The 24884-nt window shown below is 42.3% G+C and overlaps 1 protein-coding gene across 1 annotated transcript in view; it reads left to right on the plus strand.

Annotated features, from left to right (window-relative positions):
* Nucleotides 1–24884, plus strand: part of LOC120977225 (ras-related GTP-binding protein A) — a 119334-nt gene that overhangs the window by 88851 nt on the left and 5599 nt on the right. Inside the window, exon 9 of the mRNA XM_040405057.1 lies at nt 12310–12425. Within this exon, the coding sequence (XP_040260991.1) occupies nt 12310–12425 (116 nt within the window). The remainder of the gene's footprint in view (nt 1–12309; nt 12426–24884) is intronic.

The raw sequence follows: 24884 nt of genomic DNA on the forward strand, positions 1-24884 counted from the left end.
AAAAAAAAGTATTTTCTTTTCACTTCACACATACTTGCTACTTTGTGTTGGTGTATCACATAAAATCCCAATAAAATACATTTAAAGGGGTTATCTCCCCCCCCCCCCCCCCTTAATGCCCGGGCCCCTCATATAGCTTATACTTACCCCGCTCCATGGCACCTGCCACCTAAAAAAAGGTGGAAAAGATTATGGGGTGTGAATACTTTTTCAGGGCACTGTATATCTGGAGTGGCCTTATCTGCAGCAGAGTCCAGCATACTTACTGTGACCCAGTGTAAATGGATTTCGTGCGCATACTGTGATGTACAAGTGACAGGATGGAGCAGGGAGGCTGGATAGTGGAGAGAAGGATTCAATAAACTGGCAGGGCATGGGCTGGCCGCTATGCATCATGAGAAAGTGAGGTAGACAAGGCAAAGGATGTTGGGAGTGTGATGTGGTGGTGGAAAATTCAGACTAAAAAGTGGATGACGTAAATTAAATTATTTTTTTCTCACAGGCTCAGATTATTTTTTTATTGACTTGTATTTAAAAAAAAAAAATGTATTTCTTTTATTTTTTTAAGTGAGGGTTAATCTAAGTATCGTAACTATTAGTAAACATGAAGCAGACTCTTAAAGTAGAACTCCCGGCAACATTTTCTTTCTCTGACCTGCTAGAAAGTGATGTTATGTGACCAACTCTCTGATCTCCAACTGACAAAGGACAGGAAGTCAGTTACTTCTGTATTCATTCTTATGAGACTGAGAGTGAGGCTCCCATTTGAATACATAGAGAAACTTACTTCCTGTCCACACATAAGATACTGTGTCAGTTGGAGAGTCTGATTGCTGGTCACGTGACACATGTGAGAAGCATAAGGGAGGTATAACTCACAAATACAGCCACTGGTAAGAAAATTACATTCACCACAAACTACATCATGTACCTTTCTAGCAGGTCAAAGAATAAAATTTTTGGCAGGAGTTCTTTAACCTGATGGGGACACAGGGCGTACCTGTACGCCCTGATGTCCTGGTACTTAAGGACACAGGGCGTACAGGTACGTCCTGTGTAGTTCCGATCACCGCCGCGCGGCCGACGGTGATCGGAACTTAGTGCCTGCTGAAATCAATCAGCAGGCACCCTGGGTCAATGCCAAGGGGGGTCATATGATCACCCCCCTACCTCCCCATCACCCACTGCTCTGTTGTAGCAGTGATTGATGGTTATTATGGCAACCGGACGCCTTCACATGCTTCCTGCTGTTCATGGTGCTGATCAGACTTCTGCTAAAGGCAGAAGTCTGATCAGACTTCGTAAAGTGAAAATACAGTACACTATATAGTGTACTGTACTATATTATAAAGACATCAGACCCACTGGATCTTCAAGAACCAAGTAGGTCAGGGTCAAAAAAAAAATATAAATGTTGACATATTAGGTATCGGCGCGTCCGTAAGAACCTCCTCTATAAAAATACCACATGACCTAAACCCTGAGGTGAACACCGTAAAAAGAAAAGTCAAAAAAGCAATTTTTTGTCACCTTACGTCACAAAAAGTGTAATAGCAAGCGATCAAAAAGTCGTATGCCCCCCAAAATAGTGCCAATCTAACCGTCACCTCATCCAGCAAAAATGATACCCTACCTAAGACAATCGCCCAAAAACTGAAAAAACTATGACTCTCAGACTATGGAGACACTAAAACATGTCTCAAAAATGATATTATTGTGTAAAACTTAAAAAAATGAAAGTATACATATTAGGTATCGCCACGTCCGTAAGGACCGGCTCTATAAAAGAATCACATGACATAACCCCTCATGTGAACACTGTCCAAAAAATTCAATTAAAACTGTGCTAAAAAAAAACATTTGTTTTGTCACCTTACGTCACTAAAAGTGCAACACCAAGCAATCAAAAAGGCGTATGCCCTCCACAATGGTGCCAATAAAGGAACGCCATATGTTTTTTGGAAGGCAGTTTTGCTGGACTGTTTTTTTGACACCATGTCCCATTTGAAGCCCCCTATGATGCACCCCTAGAGTAGAAACTCCAAAAAGTGACCCCATTTAAGAAACTATACCCCTCAAGGTATTCAAAACAGATTTTACAAACTTTGTTAACCCTTTAACCACCTCAGCCCCCAGTGCTTAAACACCCTGAAAGACCAGGCCACTTTTTACACTTCTGACCTACACTACTTTCACCGTTTATTGCTCGGTCATGCAACTTACCACCCAAATGAATTTTACCTCCTTTTCTTCTCACTAATAGAGCTTTCATTTGGTGGTATTTCATTGCTGCTGACATTTTTACTTTTTTGTTATTAATCGAAATTTAACAATTTTTTTGCAAAAAAATGACATTTTTCACTTTCAGTTGTAAAATTTTGCAAAAAAAACGAGATCCATATATAAATTTTGCTCTAAATTTATTGTTCTACATGTCTTTGAAAAAAAAAAAATGTTTGGGTAAAAGTTATAGCGTTTACAAACTATGGTACAAAAATGTGAATTTCCGCTTTTTGAAGCAGCTCTGACTTTCTGAGCACCTGTCATGTTTCCTGAGGTTCTACAATGCCCAGACAGTACAAACACCCCACAAATGACCCCATTTCGGAAAGTACACACCCTAAGGTATTCGCTGATGGGCATAGTGAGTTCATAGAACTTTTTATTTTTTGTCACAAGTTAGCGGAAAATGATGATTTTTTTTATTTATTTTCTTACAAAGTCTCATATTCCACTAACTTGTGACAAAAAATAAAAAGTTCTATGAACTCACTATGCCCATCACGAAATACCTTGGGGTCTCTTCTTTCCAAAATGGGGTCACTTGTGGGGTAGTTATACTGCCCTGGCATTCTAGGGGCCCAAATGTGTGGTAAGGAGTTTGAAATCAAATTCTGTAAAAAATGACCAGTGAAATCCGAAAGGTGCTCTTTGGAATATGGGCCCCTTTGCCCACCTAGGCTGCAAAAAAGTGTCACACATCTGGTATCTCCGTATTCAGGAGAAGTTGGGGAATGTGTTTGGGGGTGTCTTTTTACATATACCCATGCTGGGTGAGATAAATATCTTGGTCAAATGCCAACTTTGTATAAAAAAAATGGGAAAAGTTGTCTTTTACCAAGATATTTCTCTCACCCAGCATGGGTATATGTAAAATGACACCCCAAAACACATTCCCCACCTTCTCCTGAGTACGGAGATACCAGATGTGTGACACTTTTTTGCAGCCTAGGTGGGCAAAGGGGCCCATATTCCAAAGAGCACCTTTCGGATTTCACTGGTCATTTTTTACAGAATTTGATTTCAAACTCCTTACCACACATTTGGGCCCCTAGAATGCCAGGGCAGTATAACTACCCCACAAGTGACCCCATTTTGGAAAGAAGACACCCCAAGGTATTCCGTGAGGGGCGTGGCGAGTTCCTAGAATTTTTTATTTTTTGTCACAAGTTAGTGGAAAATGATGATTTTTTATTTTATTTTATTTTATTTTTTTTCATACAAAGTCTCATATTCCACTAACTTGTGACAAAAAATAAAAACTTCCATGAACTCGCCATGCCCATCAGCGAATACCTTGGGGTCTCTTCTTTCCAAAATGGGGTCACTTGTGGGGTAGTTATACTGCCCTGGCATTCTAGGGGCCCAAATGTGTGGTAAGGAGTTTGAAATCAAATTCTGTAAAAAATGACCAGTGAAATCCGAAAGGTGCTCTTTGGAATATGGGCCCCTTTGCCCACCTAGGCTGCAAAAAAGTGTCACACATCTGGTATCTCCGTATTCAGTAGAAGTTGGGGAATGTGTTTTGGGGTGTCATTTTACATATACCCATGCTGGGTGAGAGAAATATCTTGGCAAAAGACAACTTTTCCCATTTTTTTATACAAAGTTGGCGTTTGACCAAGATATTTATCTCACCCAGCATGGGTACATGTAAAAAGACACCCCAAAACACATTCCCCAACTTCTCCTGAATACGGAGATACCACATGTGTGACACTTTTTTGCAGCCTAGGTGGGCAAAGGTGCCCAAATTCCTTTTAGGAGGGCATTTTTAGACATTTGGATACCAGACTTCTTCTCACGCTTTGGGGCCCCTAAAATGCCAGGGCAGTATAAATACCCCACATGTGACCCTATTTTGGAAAGAAGACACCCCAAGGTATTCAATGAAGGGCATGGCGAGTTCATAGAAAAAAAAAAATTTTGGCACAAGTTAGCGGAAATTGATTTTTTTAGATTTTTTTCTCACAAAGTCTCCCTTTCCGCTAACTTGGGACAAAAATTTCAATCTTTCATGGACTCAATATGCCCCTCAGCGAATACCTTGGGGTGTCTTCTTTCCAAAATGGTGTTATTTGTGGGGTGTTTGTACTGCCCTGGCATTTGAGGGTCTCCGCAATCATTACATGTATGCCCAGCATTAGGAGTTTCTGCTATTCTCCTTATATTGAGCATACAGGTAATGAGATTTTTTTTTTTCCGTTCAGCCTCTGGGCTGAAAGAAAAAAATGAACCGCACAGATTTCTTCATTCGCATTGATCAATGTGGATGAAAAAATCTCTGCCAAAAAAAGAATAAGGAGGGGAAAGGCGTCTGCCAGGACATAGGAGCTCCGCCCAACATCCATACCCACTTAGCTCGTATGCCCTGGCAAACCAGATTTCTCCATTCACATCAATCGATGTGGATGAATAAATCATTGCCGGGATTTTTTTTTTTATATATACAAAGTGTTTGCCAAAGTATATGAACACCGCCACCTCCTCAGCTCATATGCCTCGGCAAACGTATCTTTTACTGCAGAGGAGAAATCTCGTCTTGCAGCGCCGCATACACCGACTTGCGTGTAATCTGACAGCAGCGCAATGCTTCTGTCCGAATGCACATCAGTGCTGCAGCTAGTCGATCGGTTGTTCCACCTGGAAGGTAAAAAAAACAAAACAAAAAAGAAAAAACCAGGCCGCAACGCAATAAATTTATTAACTGTTGAACAGAACATAGAAACTTTTTTTTTACTTTTTTAACTGAACGTTTAACTTTTTTACTTACCGGTAATTTTTTTTTTGTTTAGTTTTTTTTACCTTTATAGAACAAACCTCTCCTTCCCCATGGGACAATGTGCAAAGCGCAAATCGCCCAAAGATGTGGCGAAATACGTTATGCACTTTATCCCAGGTGAAAGGAGAGGTTTGCAGCAGCTGTGAGTAAAAGGGCCCTAATAGCCCTGTGTGCCTGTCCTGTGAGATGCAATCCCTATGCTAGGTGTACCTGTGTGTGGTACTTCCGGAAACACTCACCAAAGCATAGGGCAGGGTGGTCAGGACAGAAATAGCGGGTGTCACGCCTTATTCCACTCCTGCTACAGACACGACATCTTTTTCGGGGTGACGGTTGGGTTGAGGTACCAGCAACGACACTGGGGAAATGTCGCTCGTGTAGACGGCTAACTACACTGGTGGATGGGGCCACGGAACCTCCTGGATAAAGGAGGTTCTCGATGATCTCTTCCTGGAATTTGAGGAAGGATCGTGTTCTCCCAGCCTTACTGTAGAGAACAAAACTATTATACAGCGCCAATTGAATTAAATATACAGACACCTTCTTATACCAGTGTCTGGTTCTGCGGGAAACTAAATACGGAGACAACATCTGGTCATTGAAGTCCACCCCTCCCATGAGCGCATTATAGTCGTGGACACAGAGGGGCTTTTCAATGACACGGGTTGCTCGCTCAATTTGGATTGTCGTGTCTGCGTGAATGGAGGAGAGCATGTAAACGTCACGCTTGTCTCTCCATTTCACCGCGAGCAGTTCTTCGTTACACAAGGCAGCCCTCTCCCCCCTTGCAAGACGGGTGGTTACAAGCCGTTGGGGGATGCCCACGCGGTGCCACAGGCGCAAATCCGTTCTAGAAACAAATGCCTAAAGAAGGCCACACTTGTGTAGAAATTGTCCACATAAAGATGGTACCCCTTGCCGAATAAGGGTGACGCCAAGTCCCAGACTGTCTTCCCACTGCTCCCCAGGTAGTCAGGGCAACCGACCGGCTCCAGGGTCTGATCTTTTCCCTCATAGATCCGAAATTTGTGGGTATAGCCTGTGGCCCTTTCACAGAGCTCATACAATTTGACCCCATACCGGGTACGCTTGCTTGGGATGTATTGTTTGAAGCCAAGGCGCCCGGTAAAATGTATTAGGGACTCGTCTACGCAGATGTTTTGCTCGGGGGTATACAAATCTGCAAATTTCTGGTTGAAATGGTCTATGAGGGGCCGAATTTTGTGGAGCCGGTCAAAAGCTGGGTGGCCTCTGGGACGGGAGGTGGTGTTGTCGCTAAAATGCAGGAAACGGAGGATGGCCTCAAATCGTGCCCTGGACATAGCAGCAGAGAACATGGGCATGTGATGAATCGGGTTCGTGGACCAATATGACCGCAATTCATGCTTTTTTGTCAGGCCCATGTTGAGGAGAAGGCCCAAAAAAATTTTAAGTTCGGAAACTTGGACTGGTTTCCACCGGAAAGGCTGGGCATAAAAGCTTCCGGGGTTGGCGGATATAAATTGTGTGGCATACCGGTTTGTCTCTGCCACGACTAAGTCCAAGAGCTCCGCAGTCAAGAACAGCTCAAAAAATCCCAGGGCCGAACCGATTTGAGCCGTCTCAACCCGAACTCCAGACTGGGCGGTGAAAGGGGGAACTACAGGTGCGGCTGAAGTTGGTGACTGCCAATCAGGGTTTGCCAGCACCTCAGGGATTCTAGGGGCTCTACGGGCCTGTCTGTGCGGTGGCTGCGACGGGGTAACTACTGCACGTGCCACCGTACCAGCTTCAACTGCCCTTCTGGTGCTCGCCACATCACCATGTTGTACGGCAGTGCTGGTACTAGGTCCAGGGAGGGCTGCGCTGCTGGTGTATGCCTCACCACGTGATCCGGCAGCGACAGCCCCACTCTGCTGCTCTTGAAGCGGATCCTGCATAACCTGTGGTCTAGCGACACGGGGCCTGGTACGCCTGGTGCTATCAGGGACCTCCACCTCCTCGTCCGAACTTTGGGTCAGAGAGCCACTGCTTCCACAGGTTCATATTCTGACCCGCTAGATTCGTCAGATGAGGGTTCCCACTCCTCATCCGACTGGGTCAGAATCCTGTAGGCCTCTTCAGAAGAATACCCCGTTTGACATTTTGGACTACTAAATTTAGGGGTATTCCCTGAGACTACCCAAGAAAAAAAGCAAGCCTGTCTTACAAAGGGGAGGCTAGCGAAGTACCGGAGGCTGCTGCGGTTGATAAAAAATATCAAAACAGATTTTTTTTTATCGCCGCAGTGCGTGTAAAATGAATGTGCAGTGATCAAAAAAATATATATTTTTTGTCACTGCGGTGGGGCGGGCGTGGGTGAACGCACGTGTGGGCGACCGTTCAGGCCTGATCGGGCAAACACTGCGTTTTGGGTGGAGGGCGAGCTAAGGTGACACTAATACAATTATAGATCTGACCGTGATCAGTTTTGATCACTTACAGATACTATAAAAGTACAAATGCTGATTAGCGATACGCTAATCAGCGAATAAAAGTGACTGCGGTGCGGTGGGCTGGGCGCTAACTGACGCTAACTACCTAACCAAGGGGCCTAAACTATCCCTAAAACCTAACAGCCAATACTAGTGGAAAAAAAAAAGTGACAGTTTACACTGATAACTTTTTTTCCTTTCACTAGTGATTGACAGGGGCGATCAAAGGGGTGATCAAAGGGTTAATTGGGGTGCAGGGGGGTGATCTGGGGCTAAAGTGTACTGTTTGGTGTACTCACAGTTCAGTCTGCTACTCTGCTGGATCCAACCGACGAAAAGGACCAGCAGAGGAGCATACAAGCCATATAACAGATCAGATTTACTAATATGATCTGTTATATGACTTGTGATTGGATTTTTTGAAAATCGCCAGCCTGCCAGCCAATGATCGTTGCTGGCAGGCTGGTGACGAACTTGTTCTTTAAATTTTGCCGGCCCGCGATGCGCATGCGCGGGCCGGCTTTGAGCGAAATCTCTCATCTCGCGAGATGACGCGTATATGCGTGACTGTGCGCAGCGCTGCCACCTCCGGAACGCGATCCTGCGTTTGGCGGTCCGGAGGTGGTTAAGTGTTCCACAAAAGTTAATGGCAAATGGAGACGAAATTCAGAATCATCTGCCCGCCCCCTCTCTCAGGATAGCCGAGCAGTTTGCAGAGTGTCAGCACATTGCTGACACTCTGCTCGAAACGCTTGACATCTCTGCTGGCACAGATGTCATGCGTTTAACCCCTTCCATGCCGTGGTCGGGACCGCTGTATGGAAAAGGTTAAGAGGGAGGGAGCTCCCTCCCTCTCTCATCGGGGGCTGCTGTGCCTTTTGAGTCCCCAATGGGAGAGGGAGGGGGCCCCCCTCCCTCCCCATAACCCACTGCTCTGCTGTGGCAGCGAGTGATGGTTACCATGGCAACCGGACGCCTTCACAGGCGTCCGGCTGTCCATGGTACTGATCAGAGGCTGTCCATGGTGCTGATTAGACTTCTGCTAAAGGCAGAAGTCTAATCAGACTTTGTAAAGTGAAAATACAATACAGTACAATATATAGTGTACTGTACTGTATTATACAGACATCAGACCCACTGGATTTTCAAGAACCAAGTTGCTCTGGGTCAAAAAAAAAGTAAAATAGAAAAATAAGTAAAAATCAAAAAACACATTTATCACTGATTTAAAAATGAAAAAAAAAAATCCCTACACATGTTTGATATCACCGCGTCCGTAACGACCTGATCTATAAAACGGTCATGTTACTTTACCTGAACGGTGAACGCCATAAAAAATAAAAAACTATGATGAAATTGAAATTTTACCCACCTTACTTCCCAAAAAAGGTAATAAAAGTGATCAAAAAAGTCGTATGTACGCCAAAATAGTACCAATCAAACCGTCACCTCATCCCGCAAAAAGTTAGACCCTACCTAAGATAATCGCCCAAAAACTGAAAAAACTATGGCTCTCAGAATATGGAGACACTAAAACATGATTTTTTTGTTTTGAAATAATTGTGTAAAACTTATATAAATAAAAAAAAGTTTACATATTGGGTATCGCCGCGTCCATAATAACCTGCTCTATAAAAATATCACATGACCTAACCCCTCAGATGAATACCGTAAAATAAAAAATAAATATACGGTGTAAAAAAAGCAATTTTTTGTCACCTTGCATCACAAAAAGTGTAATGGCAAGCGATCAAAAAGTCATACGTACCCAAAATTAGTGCCAATCAAACCGTCATCTCATCCCGCAAAAATCATACCCTACCCAATATATTTGCCCAAAAACTGAAAAAAATATGGCTCTCAGACTATGGAGACACTAAAACATAATTTTTTTTGTTTCAAAAATGAAATCATTGTGTAAAACTTACATAAATAAAAAAAATAGTATACATATTAGGTATCGCCGCGTCCGTGACAACCTGCTCTATAAAAATATTACATGATCTAACCTGTCAGATGAATGTTGAGAATAACAAAAAATAAAAACGGTGCCAAAACAGCTATTTCTTGTTACCTTGCCTCACAAAAAGTGTAATATAGAGCAACCAAAAATCATATGTACCCTAAACTAGTACCAACAATACTGCCACCCTATCCCGTAGTTTCTAAAATGGGGTCACTTTTTTGGAGTTTCTACTCTAGGGGTGCATCAGGGGGGCTTCAAATGGGACATGGTGTCAAAAAAACCAGTCCAGCAAAATCTGCCTTCCAAAACCTTATGGCATTCCTTTCCTTCTGCACCCTGCCGTGTGCCCGTACAGTGGTTTACGACCACATATGGGGTGTTTCTGTAAACTACAGAATCAGAGCCATAAATATTGAGTTTTGTTTGGCTGTTAACCCTTGCTTTGTAACTGGGAAAAAAAAAATTAAAATAGAAAATCTGCCAAAAAGTGAAATTTTTTAATTGTATCTCTATTTTCCATTAAATCTTGTGGAACACCTAAAGGGTTAACAAAGTTTGTAAAATCAGTTTTGAATACCTTGAGGGGTCTAGTTTCTTAGATGGGGTCACTTTTATGGAGTTTCTACTCTAGGGGTGCATCAGGGGAGCTTCAAATGGGACATGGTGTCAAAAAAAAACAGTCCAGCAAAATCTGCCTTACAAAAACCATACGGCGCACCTTTCCCTCTACGCCCTACTGTGTGCCCGTACAGTAGTTTACGGCCACATATGGGGTGTTTCTGCAAACTACAGAATCGGGGCAATATATATAGTATTTTGTTTGGCTGTTAACACTTGCTTTGTTACTGGAAAAAATGGATTAAAATGGAAAATTTGCCAAAAAATCTAAATTCAGAAATTGGATCTCTATTTTCCATTAACTCTTGTGGAACACCTAAAGGGTTAACGATGTTTGTAAAATCAGTTTTGAATACCTTGAGGGGTGTCGTTTCTAGTTTTTGGGTGGTTTCTATTATGTAAGCCTCACAAAGTGACTTCAGACCTGAACTGGTCCCTAAAAAGTGGGTTTTTGAAAATTTCAGAAAAATTTCAAGATTTGCTTCTAAACTTCTAAGCCTTGTAACATCCTCCAAAAATAAAAAATCATTTCCAAATTGATCCAAACATTAAGTAGATATATGGGGAATGTAAAGTAATAACTATTTTTTGTAGGTATTACTATGTATTATAGAAGTAGAGAAATTGAAACTTGGAAATTTGCAATTTTTAAAAAAATTTTGGTAAATTTGGTATTTTTTTATAAATAAAAATGAATTTTTTCTAACTTTTATTTTACCAGTGTCATGAAGTACAATATGTGACGAAAAAACTATCTCAGAATGGCCTGGATAAGTCAAAGCGTTTTAAAGTTATCACCACATAAAGTGACACTGGTCAGATTTGCAAAAAAATTGCCTGGTCCTTAAGGTGAAATATGGCTGTGTCCTAAAGGGGTTAAAATGGGACATGGTGTAAAAATTTTTAAAAAGGCTATCAAAATCTGCCTTCCAGAAACCATATGGGGTTCCTTTCCTTGTGCGCCCTGCCATTTGGTCATACAGTAGTTTAAGACCATATATGGGGTGTTTCTGTAAACTACAGAATCAGGGCCATAAATATTGAGTTTTGTTTGGCTGTTAATCCTTTGTTTGGCTGTTACTGGAAAAAATGGATTAAAATGGAAAATCTGCCAAAAAAATCGAAATTCTTAAATGTTATCTCCATTTGCCATTAACTGTTGTGGAACACCTAAAGGGTTGACGACGTTTCTAAAATCAGTTTTGAATACCTTGAGGGGTGTAGTTTCTAGATTAGGGGTCATTTTTGGGTGGTTTCGATTATGTAAGCCTCACAAAGTGACTTCAGACCTGAACTGGTCCTTTTTAAAAAGTGGGTTTTTTGAAAATTTCTGAAAAATTTTAAGATTTGCTTTTAAACTTCTAAGCCTTGTAACGTCCCCAAAAAATAAAATGTCATTCCCAAAATGATCCTAATATGAAGTAGACATATGGGGAATGTAAAGTAATATCAATTTTTGTAGGAATTACTATGTATTATAGAAGTAGAGAAATTGAAACTTTTTGGTAAATTTTGTATTTTTTTTTATAAATTAAAAATGAAATTTTTTTACTCCATTTTACCAGTGTCATGAAGTACAATATGTGACGAAAAAACTATCTCAGAATGACCTGGATAAGTCAAAGCGTTTTAAAGTTATCACCACATAAAGTGACACTGGTCAGATTTGCAAAAAATGGCCTGGTCCTTAAGTTGAAAATGAGCCCGGTCCCTAAGGGGTTAAAGGGGTTTTCTTACTGTTTTATACTAATGACCAATCCTCAATATAGGTCATCGGTATGTCATCTGATTGACACCCGGGAACCCTGCTCATCAGCTGTTTTAGGAGGCCATGGCACTCAAGTGAGCGCCACTGCCTTCTCACCGCTTGCTCTAATTCAGTGACGTCATGTTCATCAGTCACTAGGCCTATGCACAACTCAGTCCTATTTAAGTGAATGGGGATGAGCTGTAATACAAAGCACAGCTGCTATACTATACAGCTTGGTAAGCTGTGAAGGGGCCACAGCATTCATCAGAGCATTGCAGTCTCTTCAAACAGCTGGTCGTCAGTCATCCCAGGTGTCGGACCCACATGGATCAGATACTGCTAACCTATCCTAAGAAAGGACATCAGTATAAAACAGTTGGAAAATCCCTTTAATATGCACAATCTGTTAGATATCGCATAAGTTCTCACTGCTTGTCATAGCTTTCTTTATTCTTCACAGTAAGTTGGCTGCATCCTTTCAGAGCATGGAGGTTCGGAATTCCAACTTTGCTGCTTTCATAGATATTTTCACATCCAACACCTATGTCATGGTTGTAATGTCTGACCCCTCAATTCGTAAGTTTTTATATTCCAAATACTCCTGCTAGAAGGCCTCACTTGCAGAACCTTGCTACTATAGATGTAGTTATGAATTGGACTTTTTATTTCTTCATACTATATGAAGTTTTTGTTCCTTGTAACATAGTTTTATGTGTTTTCCATGTTTGTATTCAATGTAACATACAGTTTTGTAGTCGCTTATTCTAGGAACATTTCCTAAATACCTCTTTAAGCACAATTGCTGCTGATAAAAATGGAAAAACTGGGATGTAGGACACCCCTTTGATCATGTTGCATTGAAAACCCATGGCACAGTTGGGTACCTAGTTTGCACCTAGTATTTGCAGACATTCTAGGGTCCATTGAAAGGCCATATCCTCTGTTGTTAGGTCATACCTAAATATCCCCTAACAACTTTCAGTATAGTTCTAACACTTGCCAGTACATTCTAGTTTAAAAGTAAAGATCAAATTTTTAAATTTCAATTTGGGGGGAAAAGGGAAGAAAAATTAATACAATTAATCAAGCTTAGATGCTTTGGTTAAATGCGACCATGTCATCTAGGTGGTTAGATGAGGGGGTCGGATGGGATGGAATACTGAACAAGAGAAACATAATACATTGCATTAAATATTATTAAATCGATTGAATGTTTAAGTCCACTTGTGGCACAAATAAAACATTAAGACATTTTAAGTGTAAAAAATCATATTTTTATCAATAAAATAGTCTTCATTACAGACAGACTGAAAAATACAAAAACTGTATTGCTGCATCCATAATTACCTATTTTATAAAGACACGGTGGCAGAATGTTTTTTTTTTTTGCTCTTTCCAACTACCAAAAATGGTGTTAAAGGGGTTGTCTCACTTCAGCAATCATAATAGGTGCTTTTTCCTATAGTGTGCAAATACGGCAACTGCTGCTGGATTGCAGGGAGGTCGTAACCATGGAAACGAGCAGTGTATAATTTGATGGAAAAACAAATCCAGCCAGCAAAGGAAGCAGTATGGACAATCACAATACATTAGTAAGTGTCTTGTATAGGGCTGCAACGATTAATCGACTTTAACGATAATATCCGATAACTGGATTCGTTGTCGACGAATCCAGTTATCGAATAATCGCCAATTTGTTACTATGCGAGTGGGCAATTTACTTTAAATCAGCGCATCTTTATTTTACCTTACAATGAAGCTCCAGTAACAGGCAGAGCAAGCGGCGGCGTAACGTCACTTACTCGCGTGACACGCCTGCTTCATTCATAAAGAGGGCGGAGCAGGTGTGTCACGTGAGTGACGTTACGCCGCCGCCCGCTCTGCCTGTTACCGGAGCTTCATTGTAAGGTAATAAAGATGTGCGGAGTAAAAGTTACTGCCAGAATAGTCTTCTGTGAGCAGCGGGGCCGGGGCTGTTATGGGAGGGGGATCTTTGGATGGTACTGCTATGTGGAGGGCAATCTGTGGATCGCACTGTTATGGGGATTGGGTTATGTGCACTGTTATGGGGATTGGGTTATGTGCACTGTTATGGGGAGGGGGATATGTGCACTATTATGGGGAGGGGGATATGTGCACTGTTATGGGGAGGGGGATCTGTGGATGACACTTATAGCATAAGATGCTATATAGTAGGGATGTCCCGATACCTGGCATTTGCACGAGTACATGTACTCGTGCAAATGTCCCCGATACCACTGCCGATACCTGTGCGCCGCTTCTATGTGTCTGTGTCCGTCCGTGGCCCCTGCATCTCGCACAGCAAATACAGCTTCAGAGGCAGCAGCAGGCAGTGTAATAGGAGCCTACAGTGGAAGCTAGCTCCGCCCCGCCCTCCAACCAATCAGAGGCAACCAGCACTGACTCACAGCACAGGGAGCGTAGTGCAGGGACTCAGAGAATCGTCTGACAGTTTATTAGTTAAAAGAATCCAATGAGTCACAGACCGTGTCACCGAGTCCCTACCAGACTTCCTGCTCTGCGGCTCCCTGTAAGTCCGTCCGGGGGGAAGGGGGGGCATTATTAGCATAGCATGTAGTGGAGCTGTGTGTGTACAGGGTGCATGTAGCAGAGCAGAAAGTCTGGGGTGACACAGTCTCTGACTCATTCGATTCGTTTTAACTAATAAACTCTCAGACGATTCTCTGAGTCCCTGCAATAACTATAATTACATCACAGTCTGCTCCACTGCATTCACTGCAGCAGAGCTGTGTTTGCCAGGAGCGAGTCCCTCTAAAGGTGATAGTGTCTGTCTTCTATGGCCCTGGTCCTTCCCTTCCTGCAAGCTGCACATTGATCTCTAAAAGCAGGCATTAGGGCAAGAAGAAATATACATTACTGTATGATGGCCACAAGACTATTATACTGAGGAGGGAGGGCTTTAAAAATTGTTGTCCTGACTCCTTACAGTATAACGTCTCCTTGTGGCTGCCACCATACAGTATAACGTCTCCTTGTGGCTGCCCCCATACAGTATAACGTCTCCTTGTGGCTGCCCCCATACAGTATAACGTCTCCTTGTGGCTGCCCCCATACAGTATAACCTCTCCTTGTGGCTGCCCCCATACAGTATAACCTCTCCTTGTGGCTGCCCCCATACAGTGTAACGTCTCCTTGTGGCCGCCATACAGTATAACGTCTCCTTGTGGCCCCCTACAGTGTAACGTCTCCTTGTGGCCCCCATACAGTATAACGTCTCCTTGTGGCTGCCCCCATACAGTATAACCTCTCCTTGTGGCTGCCCCATACAGTAGAACGTCTTCTTGTGGCTGCCCCCATACAGTATAACGTCTCCTTGTGGCTGCCCCCATACAGTATAACGTCTCCTTGTAGCTGCCCCCATACAGTGTAACGTCCCCTCGTGGCCCCCATACAGTATAACGTCTCCTTGTAGCTGCCCCCATACAGTATAACGTCTCCTTGTGGCTGCCCCCATACAGTGTAACGTCTCCTTGTAGCTGCCCCCATACAGTATAACGTCTCCTTGTGGCTGCCCCCATACAGTATAACGTCTCCTTGTGGCTGCCCCCATACAGTGTAACGTCTCCTTGTGGCTGCCCCCATACAGTATAACGTCTCCTTGTGGCTGCCCCATACAGTATAATGTCTCCTTGGAATGTTATAGTTCTGTTTTTGGGCCTTTTGGTTGGTCAGTGGTCAGAAAATACGTGTGTGTATTTTATTGTTAAAATTAGTATCGGTAATTGGTATCGGTGAGTACTTAAATAAAAGTATCGGTACTCGTACTCAGTCTTAAAAAAATGGTATCGGGACATCCCTACTATATAGTGTAATCTATAGATCCCCCCCCCCCCCCATATCGGTGTCATCCACAGATGCCCCTCCCCATAACGGTACAATCCACAGATGCCCCTCCCCATAACAGTGCCATCCACAGATCCCCCTCCCCATAACAGTGCCATCCACAGATCCCCCTCCCCATAACAGCGCCATCCACAGATCCCCCTCCCCATAACAGCGCCATCCACAGATCCCCCTCCCCATAACAGCGCCATCCACAGATCCCCCTTCCCATAACAGCGCCATCCACAGATCCCCCTCCCCATAACAGCGCCATCCACAGATCCCCCTCCCCATAACAGCGCCATCCACAGATCCCCCTCCCCATAACAGCGCCATCCACAGATACCCCCCCATAACAGTGCAATCCACAGATCCCCCCCCCCATAACAGTGCCATCCACAATTTGTTTTAATATGGCCTTTGAACATAGTTTTCCAAGTAAAATCGTATAAACCCCTTTTTTTTTGTCATTTTGGTGTTCCAAATTTTCCCGATTAATCGATTAAATTATCGACAACAAATCGATTATTCAAATAATTGTTAACTGCAGCCCTAGGCTTGTATTAACTTTCTCTAATACAGGGAGTGCAGAATTATTAGGCAAGTTGTATTTTTGAGGATTAATTTTATTATTGAACAACAACCATGTTCTCAATGAACCCAAAAAACTCATTAATATCAAAGCTGAATATTTTTGGGAGTAGTTTTTAGTTTGTTTTTAGTTTTAGCTATTTTAGGGGGATATCTGTGTGTGCAGGTGACTATTACTGTGCATAATTATTAGGCAACTTAACAAAAAACAAATATATACCCATTCCAATTATTTATTTTTACCAGTGAAACCAATATAACATCTCAACATTCACAAATATACATTTCTGACATTCAAAAACAAAACAAAAACAAATCAGTGACCAATATAGCCACCTTTCTTTGCAAGGACACTCAAAAGCCTGCCATCCATGGATTCTGTCAGTGTTTTGATCTGTTCACATCAACATTGCGTGCAGCAGCAACCACAGCCTCCCAGACACTGTTCAGAGAGGTGTACTGTTTTCCCTCCTTGTAAATCTCACATTTGATGATGGACCACAGGTTCTCAATGGGGTTCAGATCAGGTGAACAAGGAGGCCATGTCATTAGATTTTCTTCTTTTATACCCTTTCTTGCCAGCCACGCTGTGGAGTACTTGGACGCGTGTGATGGAGCATTGTCCTGCATGAAAATCATGTTTTTCTTGAAGGATGCAGACTTCTTCCTGTACCACTGCTTGAAGAAGGTGTCTTCCAGAAACTGGCAGTAGGACTGGGAGTTGAGCTTGACTCCATCCTCAACCCAAAAAGGCCCCACAAGCTCATCTTTGATGATACCAGCCCAAACCAGTACTCCACCTCCACCTTGCTGGCGTCTGAGTCGGACTGGAGCTCTCTGCCCTTTACCAATCCAGCCACGGGCCCATCCATCTGGCCCATCAAGACTCACTCTCATTTCATCAGTCCATAAAACCTTAGAAAAATCAGTCTTGAGATATTTCTTGGCCCAGTCTTGACGTTTCAGCTTGTGTGTCTTGTTCAGTGGTGGTCGTCTTTCAGCCTTTCTTACCTTGGCCATGTCTCTGAGTATTGCACACCTTGTGCTTTTGGGCACTCCAGTGATGTTGCAGCTCTGAAATATGGCCAAACTGGTGGCAAGTGGCATCTTGGCAGCTGCACGCTTGACTTTTCTCAGTTCATGGGCAGTTATTTTGCGCCTTGGTTTTTCCACACGCTTCTTGCGACCCTGTTGACTATTTTGAATGAAACGCTTGATTGTTCGATGATCACGCTTCAGAAGCTTTGCAATTTTAAGAGTGCTGCATCCCTCTGCAAGATATCTCACTATTTTTGACTTTTCTGAGCCTGTCAAGTCCTTCTTTTGACCCATTTTGCCAAAGGAAAGGAAGTTGCCTAATAATTATGCACACCTAATATAGGGTGTTGATGTCATTAGACCACACCCATTCTCATTACAGAGATGCACATCACCTAATATGCTTAATTGGTAGTAGGCTTTCGAGCCTATACAGCTTGGAGTAAGACAACATGCATAAAGAGGATGATGTGGTCAAAATACTCATTTGCCTAATAATTCTGCACGCAGTGTAAATGCCACTTGCTGATGTGAGACAACCCCTTTAAAAAAAAAAATGGTATGTGCTCCATAGTGGTACCAATAGGTCAGCCTGCAAAAAATCTCTATCAAATAAAAAATAATTAGCCTACAAAAAATCGCTATCAATTATTAAATAAGGCGAATGGCTTAACGGAAAAAGGGTCAAAATAGCCGATTCACTATTTTTTTCATCACTTCTCTTACCCCAAAAAATGTAATAAAATGTGATCAAAAAGTGATGCACACTGCAAAATGGTATCAATAAAAACTTCAGATCTTCCCACAGAAAATGAGCACACAGCTCCGTAGATATAACTATAAAAGTTATAGGGGTCAGAATATGGTGATGTATAAAAAAGATATATATTTTTTTTTTTCTAAGTTTTAATAAATTTTTACACTATTTAGACATAAAAAACCTATACATATGTGGTATCATTGTAATGGTACTGACCCAGAGAATGAAGGGCACAGGTCAGTTTTGCTACAAAGGGAACGCCATAGGGACAAAACCCGTAAAACGGTGAAGGAATTGCATTTTTTTTTCCATTTCCACCCAATTTTGAATTTTCCTACTTCCCAGTGATTGACCATCTTCCTTCCATGTCTGTGCATAGTGAGACCGCTATATATCACTGATGGAACCACCTCTTTTGCTTTAAAGCCCAGAATGAACAGAAATTTAAATGTATAAAATACAAGTTTACTGAATCTTTCCACATAAAACTACATATCAATCTGCTCAGTTCCTCCTGCTCTATAACACACTGCCTGTAGCTCAAACATGGGTACCAGGAGTCCTTATAGTGCGCCCTGTACTGTCCCAAGTCTTAACAGAGCCCCCCTATAGTGCCCCCAGACCTTAAAGTGGTCCCCTGTAGTGCTTCTCTCTCATAGGCTAGGTCCGAGGCCTATGAGTGGTACGGTTCTGGTGGGTCCTAGGCGGCGCAATGACGAAGCTGGCAGGTTGACGTCAATGCAAGCTCTTGAGAAGCTGGGAATCGTTGCTGGTGGGAAATATTTTTTTTTTTTTTTCTCTCACTTTTCCACTGGGCAGCATGGGGGGCACTATAAGGACTCTTGACACTACAGGGGGGAACTTGGAAGTTAATATTTGAGCAATATATGGTGTGGTATGGTTAACGGATTTATGCAGTGAACTTAGTTCTGTTACCATAGTTATATTACTGTATGTACCGTATATGTCTGTGTAGTAGTTTTGGTTCTGGTACTGTATCTTTGTAGTTAACCATATCTATACAGTGTGCTTAGTTCTGTTACCGTATATACAGTCTATATAATAATCTTGGTTCTGGTATCATATCTATGTAGTAATCTTGGTTCTATTACCATATCTATGCTGTGAGCTTATTTCTGTTACCATGGTTATATCAATATATATGTCTGTGTAGTAGGTTTGGTTGTGGTACCGTATCTTTCTAGCAATCTTGGTTCTGTTACCGTATCTACTTATTTGTTTTGTTTCGTTTCTAGTATTGTATCTATGTAGTAATCTTTGTTCTGTTACCATATCTATACAGTGTGCTTAGTTCTGTTACTGTATCTATATAGTAATCTAAGCACACTATCATATCTATACAGTGTGCTTAGTTCTGTTACTGTATCTATATAGTAATCTAAGCACACTATCATATCTATACAGTGTGCTTAGTTCTGTTACTGTATCTATATAGTAATCTAAGCACACTATCATATCTATACAGTGTGCTTAGTTCTGTTACTGTATCTATATAGTAATCTTGGTTCTAGTATCATATCTATGTATTCATTTTTGTTCTATTACCGTATCTATGCTGTGAGCTTAGTTCTGTTACAATATGCACACAGTCAAGTCACATTATTACGACCACCAGATATCTGCGGGACAGCAGCTAGAGGGCTGGAAGTGACTGAATAAGGTCTTAGTATGTTGTCATAGGTATCTTGAACCATGCTGACTGCAGTGCATCCCACAGCTGCTGGAGGGTGCGTGGGGAGGATCTGTAGAGTTTACACAATAATCATTGTGGCCTCACAAATGTAAATTTGGGTTCAAGTCTGGGGAATTGGGGAGCCAGGGTAGTACTTGTACTTGCCTTAATTTGATGAAGCAGAAAATGTGGTTCATCAGAGAAGGCAACCCTTTACTATTTAGTGGAGGTTCAATTCAGATAGTGCCACGAAAATTGAAGTGTTTTATGCCGATGCAACTTTGTTTTTGCTTCGGAGTCCCATATGTAGTAGGGTTCGCTGAACGGTTGTTTTAGACACATGTCTTGTAGCCCCCTGGTTCATTTTGCCATGAGCTGCTCAACTGTAGTGTGTCGGTCCACGCTTGTGTACCTTCATAACAGATGTTCACCTCTCACTTCAATTTAACATGTTCCACAATTTCCACATCGCTTATTCGCAATGTTGCCATTTGTCTGCTCAATGCAGTTTCACAACAGCAGCATGCGAACAGTTAACATACTGCACAGTTTAAAGGGAACCTGTCATTTAGGCTGACCTCACTGAAGGCAGCATAAAATAGTGACAGAAATGCTGATTTCAGCAGTTTGTCACTCATGAGCTAAAAGTAAGCAGTTGCTGAGAACCAGCCTCATAAACATTGAAGCACAGTCCATGAAAAGAGTCAAATCTACTTGAGAAGAGTCCTGGTTATTCATAATCTCCTGCTCTCTCACCTATCTGCTGATGATTGGCAGTTCTCTCCTAGAGAGAAAGGGAGAAAACTAGGTAGAAGACTGTCAGTCATCAGCAGGTGGGCAGGGAGAGCAGGAATTCATGAATAACCAGGGCTCTTAGGTGGCTATGACTCTTTTCCAGGCCCAGTCTGTAGTGATTGTGATGTTGGTTCTCGGCAACAACTTACTTTTAACTTATAAATGACAGACCGCTGAAATCAACTCGCCTGTCTCTACTTTATACTGCCGTTAGTATGGGCAGCATAAAGTTGATGACAGGTTCCCTTTAAGAAATACTGTGACCCATGGCCCGAAAATCAATAATCCTCCCTTTTTACAACTCTGATAAGACGCTCTTTTTATCCATGACTTCAACGAGGGATATGTGAGCAGACAGCTTATCACACAGCTTATGTACCCACCAAGCCAGCTCACGACACGTGACTTCCTTCATGAGCTACATGCTGCCGACAGTCAGAAGTGGTCATGATAATGTCACTCGACTGTGTATACAGTATGTAATCTTTGTTCTGGTCCTGTCAAGATAGCTCCCGCCCACACACTGTCTGTGCTGCACAACATGCTCTTCAGGATATTCAGCAGCTGCCCTGGCTAGCTCAATCACCAGATCTCTTCCCCAATCCAGAATAACGGACTTGATGTGGCGATGGATCTCTCATGCACAGCAACCAACAACCTCTTTGGCTGAACTTCGGGTCAAAGTTGAAAGAGCTTGGAGTGACATACTGCAGGAGCAGCATCTGTATGATCATTACCATGCCAAAGTGGCGCAGCTTGTATCACAACAAGGGGAGATGCAACCTCGTATTAATGTGTCCCTGCCTCAACATATACCCTGCTGCAAAACCCAAAATAATTGGTGCACCATCTTGACCAAGCACCACTAGCCGTTTAAACTTTGTCAATCTCGTCTCAATCGCATAAAGACTACCAGGTGTTCTTTTTTTTCATTTTTGCTAGTGTAAATTTTGTATCTCCATACAAATCGACTCGCAGAATAAAATTAACATGTAATTATACTACATGGTGAAAGCCATATAAAAAAAAGAGGATTGCTGTTTTCAACCTTCATCCCCCAAAAAATAGAATAATAGGTTATCAAAAATGTATATGTTACCTAAATTAATAATGCAAAAGACAATGCCAGAATTCCGTTTCTTTTTTAATTCTCTACAGAAAGAATGAATAAAAGTTACTCACAATATACAGTACAGACCAAAAGTTTGGACAGACCTTCTCATTCAAAGAGTTTTCTTTATTTTCATGACTATGAAAATTGTAGATTCACACTGAAGGCATCAAAACTATGAATTAACACATGTGGAATTATATACATAACAAACAAGTGTGAAACAACTGAAAATATGTCATATTCTAGGTTCTTCAAAGTAGCCACCTTTTGCTTTGATTACTGCTTTGCACACTCTTGGCATTCTCTTGATGAGCTTCAAGAGGTAGTCCCCTGAAATGGTTTTCACTTCACAGGTGTGCCCTGTCAGGTTTAATAAGTGGGATTTCTTGCCTTATAAATGGGGTTGGGACCATCAGTTGCGTTGAGGAGAAGTCAGGTGGATACACAGCTGATAGTCCTACTGAATAGACTGTTAGCTGCTTTTTTCTTGCCATAAAACAAATTCTAAGTAAAGAAAAACGAGTGGCCATCATTACTTTAAGAAATGAAGGTCAGTCAGTCAGCCGAAAAATTTGGAAAACTTTGAAAGTAAGGGCTATTTGACCATGAAGGAGAGTGATGGGGTGCTGCGCCAGATGACCTGGCCTCCACAGTCACCGGACCTGAACCCAATCGAGATGGTTTGGGGTGAGCTGGACCGCAGAGTGAAGGCAAAAGGGCCAACAAGTGCTAAGCATCTCTGGGAACTCCTTCAAGACTGTTGGAAGACCATTTCAGGTGTCTACCTCTTGAAGCTCATCAAGAGAATGCCATGAGTGTGCAAAGCAGTAATCAAAGCAAAAGGTGGCTACTTTGAAGAACCTAGAATATGACATATTTTCAGTTGTTTCACACTTGTTTGTTATGTATATAATTCCACATGTGTTAATTCATAGTTTTGATGCCTTCATAGTCATGAAAATAAAGAAAACTCTTTGAATGAGAAGGTGTGTCCAAACTTTTGGTCTGTACTGTATGTACCCCAAAAATGGTGCCACTGAAAATTACAACTCATCCAGTGTAAGAATAAAAAATGTACAGCCCTTGGAATGTGACAATGAGAAATTTTGCTTTGTCCTAAAGACCCAAAATAGGCCAGTCTTAAATGGGCTAAAAAAAAGATAATGTATAGCTGCCATATGAGAGAAACTGCATTCGTTTTTGTTTATGCTGCTTTTACAGTGTGTTGTACTTCACTTTCTTCTGTTACTGCTTTATAAATGTTAAAGGGGTTTTCAGAGGCTGCATAAGTCATCAATATCTGATCGTGGGGGTACAACCCCTGGAACCCATGCCGATCTCCTGTTTGAGAAGGCATTGGCGCTCGCAGTATCACTGCGGCCTTCGCGAAGCTTAGTCTAGGCCATGTGATGTCATGTTCATCAGTCACATGGCCTAGGTGCAGCTCAGCCCAATTGAAGTCAATGAAGCTGAGCTGCAGAGAGAAGGCTGCGGCGCTACTGCGAGCGCCGGTGTCTTCTTAAACAGCTGATCGGCGGGGGCCCCTGGTGTTCTACCCCCACGATTAGATACTGATGGCCTCTAGAGGATCGGTCATCAGTAGTAAAGTCTCTGAAAACTGTTTTTACGAAGCTTTGCCTTTTTTGGGGGGATTTGCAATAATTGTTTTTGCATTTGAGGGTTTACCATACTCCAGTCTATAAACACTGTTGCAATGAAAAAAAAAATAAATATATATATATATATATATGTGTGTGTGTATGCAATGCCTTGAAAAAGTATTCACCCCCTTTACTTTTTTCGTATTTTGTTACGTTACAGCCTTAAATGCAATGTTTTATTAATTTGAATTTTATGAGATTTTATGGGATCAGAGCACAATAGTCTAAGTTGGTGAAGTGAAATGAGAAAAATATATAAATAAATCTATTGTTTAGAGATAGAAAACAGAAAATCGGCATGTGCATATGTATTCACCCCTTTTTTAGGAAGCCCATAAAAAGCTCTGGTGCAACCAATTACCTTCAGAAGTCACATAATTAGTGAAATGATGTCACCTGTGTGCAATCTAAGTGTCACATTTGAATCCAGGGGAAGCAAAACGGGCTGGTTTTGAGAGCTCCATTTATATAATCAGGAATATAACGTGAGTTTGCACATCGCGTGTTTGATTTAAGTGTGTGTTTGTAGAAAAGTGCGACTTTAGGTTAAGTGACTTCAGATTCAGGAACTTTAGTGGGGGGCTGCAGTAAATCAGTTTCTTATTACTGCACTATATCGTATTTTTCTCTTTCTTGCGTAATCCTCATCTAGTATGTGTTCCATAATTGATAGCGCAGTCCAGTGCACATCTTGTCTGATGTATGCAGTCCTGGAACAGCCGTTTGAGGGTGCATATAATTGTTCAAAATGTGAGCAAATTACCCGTTTGGAATCACAAATTGAGTATCTAAACAGGCGCGTTTCAACACTGAGAGGAGTTGACAATTTGGAAAAGAGTTTGCTGCTCACTGAGCAAGCACTCTATGGGGTAGATGAGGGGGAGGGTGAAAGCGAGAAGGCTGAGGAAAGTGAGGTAGCTAGTTGGGTAACAGTTATAAAGTGGGGTAGAGAGAAGAGTGCCAGGGAGACTAGCCGTGATCTGTCACACCCCAACAAGTTTGCACGGTTGGCAGATGAGGGGGATGTCGGTTCAGGGACAGCATTGCTGCAGCCGGACACTTCCTCTGCCAGTCAGGGGAATGTCAGCTCCAGTAATCAGGGGACCGGGAGAGCAGGGCAGGCCAGACAGGTGCTGGTAGTGGGAGACTATTATTAGGGGTACAGAAAGGGCAATCTGTCACAAAGACCGTGATCGTCAAACAGTGTGTTGTCTTCCTGGTGCTAGAGTTCGATACATCGTGGATCGGGTTGACAGATTACTGGGAGGGTCTGGAGAAGAACCAGCGGTCATGGTCCATATCGGAAGCAATGACAAAGTTAGAGGAAAGTGGAGAGTCCTTAAAAATGATTTTAGGGATTTCGGTCTAAAGCTTAGGGCACGGACCACAAAGGTAGTGTTTTCCAAAATGCTGCCTGTACCACGAGCCACACAAGAAAGGCAGCAGGAGATTAGGGAGGTTAACAAGTGGCTTAAGAACTGGTGTAGGAAGGAGTGGTTTGGGTTCCTGGAGAACTGGG

The sequence above is a fragment of the Bufo bufo genome, chromosome 8 (assembly GCF_905171765.1).
Source record: "Bufo bufo chromosome 8, aBufBuf1.1, whole genome shotgun sequence".
NCBI lineage: Eukaryota > Metazoa > Chordata > Amphibia > Anura > Bufonidae > Bufo > Bufo bufo.